Source organism: Xiphophorus hellerii, chromosome 23 (genome assembly GCF_003331165.1).
Source record: "Xiphophorus hellerii strain 12219 chromosome 23, Xiphophorus_hellerii-4.1, whole genome shotgun sequence".
Lineage (NCBI taxonomy): Eukaryota > Metazoa > Chordata > Actinopteri > Cyprinodontiformes > Poeciliidae > Xiphophorus > Xiphophorus hellerii.
The window spans coordinates 17,912,250-17,923,493 of record NC_045694.1 but is presented as its reverse complement, the minus strand read 5'-3'; the positions used below and the strand labels follow the sequence as shown (position 1 = coordinate 17,923,493).

General features: G+C 36.9%; 1 protein-coding gene across 1 annotated transcript; it reads right to left on the bottom strand.

The window, feature by feature from the left end:
* Positions 1-7,086: 7,086 nt before the first annotated feature.
* LOC116714328 (uncharacterized) lies at positions 7,087-10,947 on the bottom strand. The gene is made up of 7 exons (XM_032554825.1): positions 10,535-10,947; positions 9,694-10,023; positions 9,291-9,548; positions 9,090-9,194; positions 8,813-8,914; positions 8,496-8,716; positions 7,087-8,145 (listed from the first exon to the last, which is right to left on the bottom strand). Exons 1-6 carry the CDS (start codon positions 10,608-10,610, stop codon positions 8,526-8,528), a joined length of 1,062 nt encoding a protein of 353 aa, XP_032410716.1. The 5' UTR covers positions 10,611-10,947; the 3' UTR covers positions 7,087-8,145; positions 8,496-8,525.
* Positions 10,948-11,244: the final 297 nt, after the last annotated feature.

Genomic DNA, 11,244 nt, shown 5'->3' with positions numbered 1-11,244 from the left:
TGTGGAAGATAAAAAAGCAGAAGATAGAACATGGAAGCTTTTTTGTGGTTTTGCTGCTCGAAAACTAAACATGAAAGGCTAAGCTGCTTAACAACATGAAGAACAATGATAAATGTATTATAAATGTAGTTTTAATGTAGTTTTTATTTAAAGCCGCTTTCTTTAAAATATTGCCAACGCTGTATCTAAAGCCCTGATAAAACCCTTATAAAGTAACATGAACAATATTTTTAACTCACCTTGAGAGACTCCAAGTAACATCAGCAACAGTCCAACAGCGGCTGCCATCTTTCTTTATTATTCAGGTTTGTAGATTAGCAGCTCTCGGCAATCTTTGACAGAATCGATGTTTATTTGCTTAGGAGGACCGAACTCATGTCACTGATGAACAACTGCATAGAGAGGGAATGGAGAGATCTAAAAAGGAAGTGAACATACGGGCTACTTAGACAAAGACGGAAGCTCATGACATCATCACACAAAAATTGTGACATTAATATTACAAAAACCGAGCTGTCAGAAAAAAACCCCACAAAGAGTGAATACTTGTATACTCAAATAAAATAATCTTTAAAAAAATCAAGATGACTAGACATGTGATGGTTTTCTAGAAGCAACAGCTGGCACTTATTTAAACCTTTTTTTTCTGTTTTTCTTTTTTTTCCCCTTTGGCTAATACTTAATCAAAAGTTAATTAAACTTCAATATAATGCTTTCCTCAAATTATTCATGAGTATATTCTGTATGAATTTCTACCAACATGGATATGGATCCACTTTGGATTTCTACCAAAGTGGATTTTGTCACTTTGGTAGAAATCCAACACCAAAAATATATTAAAAAAAAACTACATACAGAGGGAATGGAGAGATCTAAAAATGAAGTGAACATGTAGGCTATTTAGACAAAGACGGAAGCTCACAAAATCCACACAGAAAAACTCAATATGACATCAATGACCTCAATATTAGAACAAACCAAAAAACACTAAGATGAACTTCATAATAATGCTCTCCTCAAATTATTTATGAGTATATGCTTTCTGGATTTTGTCACTTTGATAGAAAAGAACACCAAAAATATTTTATGCCAGGCTAACTAATTAGTCTCAACAAGAGGAAAATATAAAAGAGGAATAAGGTTTAGAAAAAATGTCTAACTGATGTGAAAAATTCTTGAAATATTAAGTTTAACACATGAAGTTTAAAAGTTCACTGCATATCAAAAGGACTTGGCAAAACTAGAGCAGATGTGGGACAAAGAGGCAAAGAGTTGAGCTAATCTAACTGGTGATTGATTTTGTTACAACTTGCTGACGATATTCATAGGATTGTATCATTTTAGAGCAGACAGTTCTACCACAGAAAAACAGGAACTAAGTCTGTGTTCAACGTTTAGCTTGATCATTTTTAGACACCAGTGTTGAGCCATGTCTTTTCAAGTTGGGCTCCTCTAATAAACCAATTCCCACAGCAATTGTAACTGCTGACTTTTTTTTTGCTGTGACGAAGGTAATAACCTTAACTGAATAAAGTTAACTACTTAGTTTTATAGTTGATACTGACATCACAAAAAAAAAAAAACAGCCAGGCTGTTGATGTTCCTATATATATTCCTTTATTTAACCAGATAAACCCCGTTGAGATCTAGATCTCATTTTCAAGAGGGAAAAAAAATTGCAATACACAGCAACCTGGTTACAAGATAAAAACAATTAATACATATGCACAAGTATAAAACAATAAAAACAATGACACTGTTTCATAGAATCTTGTTGCCTATCTTTAAGAACTGCTCGAAATAAGTCCAGTGAAATCATTTCCGACATCTTAAGTTCAGACTGCAACTGATTCCACTCTGTGGGGGCCAACACACTGAATGCCTACTTCCCTTTTTCAGTTCGAAAGCGCGAGACATGCAGAAGAATAATGTTATTGGAGCAAAGAGAACGAGAACTGACAGTTCTATGTAGGAGAGTGGATACATATGCTGGGGTTAGACCGAGTAGAGATTTATATATCAGGATCATTAAATGATTGTTTCTCCGTACACTTAAAGGAGGCCATTCAGCTTTTGCATACAAATCACAATGATGTGTCAAACGTCGACTACCGGTTATAAATCTTAAAGCGCAATGATACACAGTATTTAATGATTGAAGGCATTTGGTCGAAGCATTCATACTGTATATAAAACATCTCCATAATCCAAAAGTGGCAGGAATGTCGCTGCTACCAATTTTCTTCTAGCTTTGAGTGTAAAACAAGATCCATTTCGATAATAAAACCCAATTTTCATTTTCAATGTTCGTAGTAGATTTGCTATGTGATTTTTAAAAGAGAGTTCATTATCTAGAATAAAACCAAGATATTTATAATTACTGACAAACTTGATTTGTGCTCCTACAGCAGTGGTAAGCAATAGGGTGGTTTCTGGTAGTTTTCTAGCATGTGAGAAAACCATTGCTTTTGTCTTGTCCACATTCAAAACAAACTTCAGAGTTTGTAAACGTGTTTGAACTACATTAAAAGCAGACTGCAAATACTGTATTGCCTGCGATAGTGATGCAGAATAGCAGTATATTATTAAATCGTCAGCATAAAAATGGTAAAAAGCATTTGACAGATTGTCACACAAGTTATTTATATAAATAGAGAATAAAAGCAGACCCAGAACTGAGCCATGAGGTACGCCATTTAAAATAGTGAGAGTAGAAGAAGTGACACCAGCCAATTGAACTCTCTGGGTTCTGTTTGACAAATAATCAGCTACCCACATGGTAGCTTGATGTGAGAGCCCAATCCTGCGTAGAATTGCAATTAAAAGCTTGTGATTTACTGTGTCAAATGCCTTTGATAAATCAATAAACAAAGCAACACAATGTTTTTTGTTATCAAGAGCCTGGATAAGCTCATTACAAACCTTTAAAGTGGCAGTAATAGTGCTATGTTTTTTTCTAAAACCAGACTGTACATTTTGTAAAACACAATTAGAATCTAAAAAATTCTTCAATTGATTTGCAACTAATTTTTCAAAAATTTTTGCTAAGATACGTAGTTTAGAGATTGGTCTGTAATTGTTTACCTGTGATGATTCCCCACCTTTGAATAGAGGCAAAACAAATGCTGATTTCCATACACTAGGGATTTTGTTAGAGATTAGACTTGTATTAAAAATATGAGACAGTGGCTCTGCTATAAACTCTGCAGCCAACTTTAGAAAAAAAGGATCCAGATTATCTGGCCCCGCTGATTTTCTGGTGTCTATGTTTTCCAGTTCTCTGAGAACCTCAGCTGTACAAATAGGGGAAAAGTTAAAGATGGTGGAGTTACACTCATTATTCAAAAACAGTTCATCAGTATTTACATTTTGGCTAAATGAATTTAAATCATCAAATAGAGAGGAATAAAATGCTCATAAAATAATTTAAAATTTCTAATTTATCAGACACCATTTTACTTTTTTTCCAAACAAAATTTGGAAAGTCACTCAGTGGTGCTTGCTCAGTAGCTGATTTAACTGATTTCCAAAATTTCTTTGGATCATTTAAATTTTTTGTCATTTCGGCAAGGAAATAAGTTTGACTTTGCTTTCTTGATTAATGAGGTACGTTTATTTCTCAATTTCCTAAATCAAAGCCAGCTCTCCTCAGCATTGTTTTTTCTTGCCCTAGCCCAGGCTGCATCTCTTTGTTTAAGCAGAGCCAGAATAGCTGGTGAACCAAGGATTATTTCTCCCCTTCACCCTAATTTTACATTTAGGAGCATGTTTATTTATTAGTCTTGAAAACTCTTCATAAAAATACTGCCAGGCAAGGTCTACAATATCAAAAAGAGAAACCCTATTTCAGTTAAAAAGTAGCAAATCATGAACAAAAGCTTGTTCGTTTAAGTGTTTTAGATCTCTTTTGAACAAGATAAGTGGCTTGGGTTTTAGTAACTTAAGATTTCTAACTGCACCTACTGCACAATGATCACTAAGGTCATTTGCAAAAACTCCTATCCCCGTATATTTATGCGGAGCGTTTGTCATAATTAAGTCTAGGAGAGATGATTTTAGAGGACATTTGTTATTAGGTCGGGTGGGATAGTTAATTAACTGGGTGATGTCTAAAGAATCACACATAGTTTTTAAGCTATCTGAAGATGCTGTCAACCAATCTAGATGTAGATCTCCAAATAAAACGAATTCATTGTTATTTAGGTCAGCTAAATATTTGTACAAATTAGGAAGTGCATCACAGCCTGCAGAAGGTGGTCGATAACACCCTATAACTGTAATATTCTGAGCCTTAGTGAATTCAATTTTCAAGGCTAGAAACTCAAATTGTTTTGGAATGGATAGAGAAGACAGAATGTGACATGAAAATTGTTTTTTACATAGATGGCAACACCGCCACCTTTCTTGAGGCGATCACAACGAAAAACATTGTAACCTTCTAAGGAAATATTTTTATTTGTAATGGATTTATTTAACCATGTTTCCGTCAAAACTAAAATATCCGTATTGGTTGTTTCAATCCAGATTTTAACCAGGTCTATCTTAGGCAATAGACTGCGAGAGTTAATATGTAATATACCAAGCCGTGATCTGGTTTTGAATTCTGCTGGTGTATCAAAGTTATTGAAAATTGGACCTGGATTCGGTTGCACATTACCAGATAGTAAGAGTAAAAGTAGAATAAGTCTTTTCCATTGACCATTTACATTTGATACCAAGTCATTACTCCTGTTCTGAGCAAGATGTATAAGAGAAGATTCATTTAACATAAAACAGTTTCTTAAGACAGACAAGCACATTAGATGAACTAGGTTATCTGTTGGCATTTGATTAAAGTAGTACCAGTGAGTAATAAAATCTGAAGGAGTCTAAATTGTCTGATCGAGGGTCATGTACCAGGAATAATTCTTGAAGGTGTGAGCTGAGTTGTTATACAAGTCCACAGAAGACTTTGGCGCATTTTCAAAGGTGTAAACACCTGAGAACAATATCAGAAAGAGTCTCATTATACTTATCTGACCAAATGTCATGTCCTGCCTTCACTTCTTCTTGGGAGTTCAGGAAATTTTACAATGTAACAAACTGAGATGGTGTTACCAAGCGGAGATGACAGTTAGCATGTAGGGCCACTGGCTAGCAGGCAGAGGTGGTGGCTGACGACGGTGGCTAGCAGTCAGAGCCGACAGTAGCTAGTAGTCAGAGCCGACGGTGGCTAGCACTCAGAGCCGACAGTAGCTAGCAGTCAGAGCCGACGGTGGCTAGCATTCAGAGCCGACAGTAGCTAGCAGTCAGAGCCGACAGTAGCTAGCAGTCAGAGCCGACAGTAGCTAGCAGTCAGAGCCGACGGTGGCTAGCAGTCAGAGCCGACGGTGGCTAGCACTCAGAGCCGACAGTAGCTAGCAGTCAGAGCCGACAGTAGCTAGCAGTCAGAGCCGACGGTGGCTAGCACTCAGAGCCGACAGTAGCTAGCAGTCAGAGCCGACGGTGGCTAGCATTCAGAGCCGACAGTAGCTAGCAGTCAGAGCCGACAGTAGCTAGCAGTCAGAGCCGACAGTAGCTAGCAGTCAGAGCCGACGGTGGCTAGCAGACAGAGCCGACGGTGGCTAGCAGACAGAGCCGACAGTAGCTAGCAGTCAGAGCCGACGGTGGCTAGCAATTAGATCCGACGGTGGCTAGCAGTCAGAGCCGACGGTGGCTAGCAGTCAGAGCCGACGGTGTGGTAGCAACAGCCAGTGCTTGTAAAAGTTTCTTTCCAGGCTGAGTTTTTTAATTTTTTTTTTTTTTTTTTTTACTACAGCTGCATAATCAGTTGTGAGGCTCCTTAAGCTCCAACATTTTCCCTTTAGGTTAAATGTTGGATTAAACCTAAAATCCCAAATATTGTCTAAAACTTGCAAAGGTAAGTGGAGACACTTTCTTCAAACGCTCCCTTAGAGACATTTCCTGGAGAAAAAGAGACCTTTCCTAGAGAAAAAGGAACCACCTCTGCCTGCTAGCCAGTGGCCCTACATGCTAGCTGTCATCTCCGCTTGGTAACACCATCTCAGTTTGTTACATTGTAAAATTTCCTGAACTCCAAGAATAAGTGAAGGCAGGACATGACATTTGGTCAGATAAGTATCCTGATAGCTCACAACACATTTACACCCAAGCATACAACACAGATTACGTTTCTTTGATTTGAACATATTCCACACAAACAGACTACTTTGACTGTATAGCAATCAAAGTGAACAATCATGAATTAAGTCCACACAAACTGTTTCCTGCCAAACCCCCAGAATGAGAAAACTGGTTCAGCGAGACAGTCTACAAATCCTCGCAAAATAACTGCAGCAAAAACAACTTTAAGAAATGCTATTCAACCTTAGGATGAATCTGTCAATTATCCATCTATTTGGCTCAAAGGTGCCAATGATTTAATTATTTTGAGAAAGGGTAAAACCAATAACTGGTTTTGTGCTCTAGAGCTCCTGGAACTAAGATAATTATCATTATCCTACCAAACAAATAAAGAAAATACTCACTGTTTTTAAATCAAATTATGATAGACTTGATGCAAATATCTAGTGGTTGTTTAGTTTTAACAATGAACGTATTCAACTGCTGTCACAAAAGTGTTTTTTATTCATTGACATTTAATTGTTATTACTGCTTTTATTCATGGAAATACTTGATGCCTTCTCTGAATACCTGAAACACATTGATGTTTCGTAAGCAGATCAGAGAAACATGTATGTGTTAGAACCATTCATCAACAAGCCTGCAGACATTTAGAAAAAAACAAGTGCTGATTAATATAAAGGCTGTGATTGAACTCTACATTGTTGCAATTAATATGACCACTTAATATGAAAATGTGCAAGTCAATTATCAATGCATGCTATGTCATATTTGGCCACATGGAGGCGTATCAGAGCACAGAGACAAGAATAAGTGTATTTGTCTCTGTTGGCCAGCAGAGGGAAACCTTGCTCCAACTGAGGTGGATGTTTTGTTTTAGGCCAAAAATTATGAGCCAATTCGTATTTAGGCTGATTTTTTTTTTCAACTAAAAGGCAAAACAAAACATTTGACAGTTTTGAGTCCATAACAGATTCTAATGTTTATTGTTTCAAACATTCTGGTTCAATCAGTAATTGATTACATGTAAAAGAGGAGTATTCGAAGTGTCAATATGTCAGTTTAGCATGCATCCTCCATACCTGATTACCCTTGCACGGTCGGAGGAGCCGTTTCCTCTCTCTAGTGGTCACTGGGTGAGAGGCAGGGTACACCACTACCACAGCCTTTAGTTCTTGGTCAACTTGAATATTTTTCAGCTATTTGGTCAAGTGTTTCCAAAACATTTGGGTAAAGCGCAAGTAGCTCAAAATAAAGCTGCAAAACTCGGACCTAATTTTAGAATGAATGCAAAGTTTATGCATCAGTCCCTATTATGGGTGAAAGTCTGCAACAGACTAACATGCAGCCTTGTTCTTTCCTTACACAAAATGTGGACTTCACATAAAACATTTAGCCTTTGTTAATGGCATAGTGGAAGTTTAATGAAAAAAAGGAGAAAAACCTACAGAACATGAGAAAACCAAACAGGTACTTAGCAACAGGAAATCATGGGAAGAGAAAGAGTTAAATACTGAGGCATATGATTACCCGAGTGAAATGAGTCTAGTAGCAGAATCAGTCAGCAGTGATAGTAACATGCTAAGGAAACTGAAGTAAAAGGTGACAATAAAATTCAGATACTGGAACAACATGACTTAAATTTAAGCAGGAACTGATATCTATATAAATATAAGTAAAGACTGCAAGTCAGAGCTGAAAATAAATTCAGACACAGAGAAAAAAAGCACAAGGGATTTTAAACTAAGGAATGCACATAATAAAGAAAGGAAATGAAACAGAACAGTAGCTAAGTTGCTTAGTTATGCATGTTTGTTGCATTTGTAGTTGTAAAAAGATTTGTTTTCCAGTAACCAGTAACAGGAAGCGAGAGGAGGAACAAAACATTTTAATGCATATGACTGCACCCAGATATGCATTCTAAACAGTCTGAGAATCAGACAACAAACCTTCTAATAAGGATGGATGGATGGAGATTGCTTCACATCCTCCTTGTTTCTGTTGTTTTGCAGTCGCTGTAAACTTCTGTCAGTGGAAAAAATACTATTTCCAAGCACTGTTCAGGTGAAATCACTCAGTCAGGTTTATTCATATATTGTGCACAATACAGAGAGCTTGTAGGACAATCAGTAATGAAGCAGGTCTGGATGAAAAGCTCTGCCAGGCAGAGACAACACATGAGTTTTATACAAAGGGATAAGGGATCCTAAGCATGGGAAACAGACTGGTTCCCATGCAGCTTTGAAAAACAACGTCCAACCTTGTACATATAACCAAAATAGTTTAACTTGGTGGGAATATACTGGAACTTAGAATAAACATATAGCAATACAACTAGCAGGTGTGACCTTACTTTAATTTTTCCACTACAACTTCCTAAATTCTTTACATAGGTTTTTTTTTCAGAGATTTGCATAGATACTCTCATCCACATTTCCATACACACTGTTGTCCATATTTCCATATGTCACATCATCAGACAGCCGAGGTTGCTTTTTAACTTTGCCATACTCCGCTTGGGTATCTTTTCTCAGCTCCTGTCGCCTCCTCCCCTGATCAGCATTGGTCCATTTTTGGTCATAATTATTTTCTTCTGAAGAAGACCAGCAAGGAGAGGAGAAGAAAAAACATAATAATTATAAGCTTCATGTTTGCTGATGAAAACTTAGCAAATTGAGATAAATGGTACCATTGTGGTTTGGTTTTTTCCTCTTCACACAGAAAATTCCTATGCTGACAACTAGCATAATTAGCAGAGCTCCAAGTGCACCACTTGTTATTGGCAATAGCACTGTTTAAAAGTGAAGAAAAAAATAAATTTTTAAGAAAGGTAATGTGATTTCATAAATATTTGTAATTAAAGAAAGAAATAATAATACTCTCTACAAAAGAAGCTTTCACTTCATAAAATACCAACGTTGTTCAAGAATAGATCTAAAGTTGTGTTTCTAAATCTGTCGTCTTACCCATAATATTATGTCTCTCTGGTAAAGGTTCAACACACAGAGTGTTGTTTTCTTTAAACACCCACTTAGATATGTGTATACCATTTGAAGTGCAGTTCACAAAGTCTGTATTCAAAAAGAGCAAACAAAAATTATTATTTACGTGGTGATCAGAGTTATTAGTTTCAAATAATCTATTTTTGACCAGAAATTCCCACTCACCACAGGTAGATGTGATTTTCTCTTTGAGAAGAAAACTGAAGTTAGTCCTGACTGAGCAAACCAGGCGTCCTGCAACGTTTGGTCTCAGGACGATGGTGTTAGACTTAATATTTTCAGAGAGAAGCTCATGGCCTGACAGTTTGTTTCCATTCAGAGTCCAGCTGTATTGAGGATTGCTCCCTCCTTCAGAGAGACAGGACACATTCACCTGTCCTTCAGACAAACACTCAGCGAACAGATGGACAGAGGTCACAGGAGCTGAAGGAGAAATTACAACCTGCTTTATAAAATATTTAATTTTCATTGAAGAGCAGAAAAGGCATTAGTGGTAGAATCATGCTCCCTGTTGAATAAGGGATACATTATGTGTCTCAGTAAAATATAGGAATGAACTTTGACTCACCTTCAAGAAACAAATTAAATGTTCGATGTTCTTTCTTCCTTCCATTAGAATCAAAGATTTCCAGAACATATTTACCACCATCAGTCATCATGAGATTATTGATACTAAATGTACCATTACTTGGAATAAAGAGATATTTATTTTGAAGAGGACCCGAAATAACATAATTCTTTTTTATTGTAAGGATTATTGACGTTGTATGTGTTATTTGATAACTCTGCGATTCTGAGACGCTGTCCACCAGTTTGACACACACAGTTCCTCCCAGAGGTCCAAAGCACAGAGCTTCATTCGGTTTGCCATCACAGTAAGTTTCTACTTCAGCAGAGGCTTAAAAGACAAAAAAGCAAAAATGATCATATTTATGCTTTTGTTCTTACATAAAGAGTTGATTGCTTTTTTCTGCATTCAAATAAGCATCACTTCCTGCTTCTTGAAAACCTTTGTCTTACTCTATGTCACATTCACATTTCTTGTTATCTGTTTGCTCCATTTATGTGTCGTTTCTTTAAACACAACAACTCACTCAGTTAATTCCTTTATCTGGAAAAAAACAATTATAAGACCGATCTTATGCTTTTTCAAAGGAATTGTGATAGTCAACTGAAACAGACAATGCTATGAGACTTTTCTACAAAGTATTAAAAATAACTCCAAGCCAAACATGTATTTGTTTGGTTTGGAGTTACTATTAACTGAATACTTGAATACTATTCAAGATAGTCTTATTTCCTACTCATAGACATTCACACTCTATAATAATGTTCCCATCTGTATCAGATTGAAGTCAAATTAAATACAGCATTTTAAAACTGCCATAAAAAACAAAATACAAACTCACCATAAGACATGAGAAGTAGCGTCATCAGTAATCCAGCAACAGCCTCAATGACTGTAGACCAGTTTCCAGGCCCCATTGTTCAACAGTGAACTGTGTAAAATGTTGTGTTGCTAATCAACCTTAGAAAAAAAAAAAAAAAAACGCTGGTACTGACATGAAAAAAGGAAGTGATAATAACTTAGTCACCTCTAGACTGAAAAACGGAACGCCTTCCTCCAACCAGGTTGTATTATTTTTTGTTAGTGGTAAAAACTAAACAACTTTTAATTTATATTTTGTAGTAACAGAAAATCGACGCCATATAAACTTTATGCGGTTAGTAGGTATAACACAAAGTAGAACATATATAGGATTTAGACCAGTGGTTCTTAACCTGGGTTCGATCGAACCCCAGGGGTTCGATGAGTCGGTCTCAGGGGTTCGGCGGAGCCTCTGCCGCGGAGGTAAACACACACTTGTGTAAAGTCGTGATGACACGCCTCGCTTGGCACATCGCTTGCTGCAGAGGATCATGTTGCATTGCTCGGCCAATCAGTGCTGCGGGGAATTTAGTGCGCGAAGTGTCAGCGGCTGTCGTAGTTGTACGTCGCGTGGTTTCTTTCTTAATATTTTAATCCATACTAAATATGTTCATGCAAAAAAAGAAGAAAATGAACAGACTTTGCTCTGAAGATGCACTTGCCAAGGTGAAGCCACGCCTCTCTGAACTG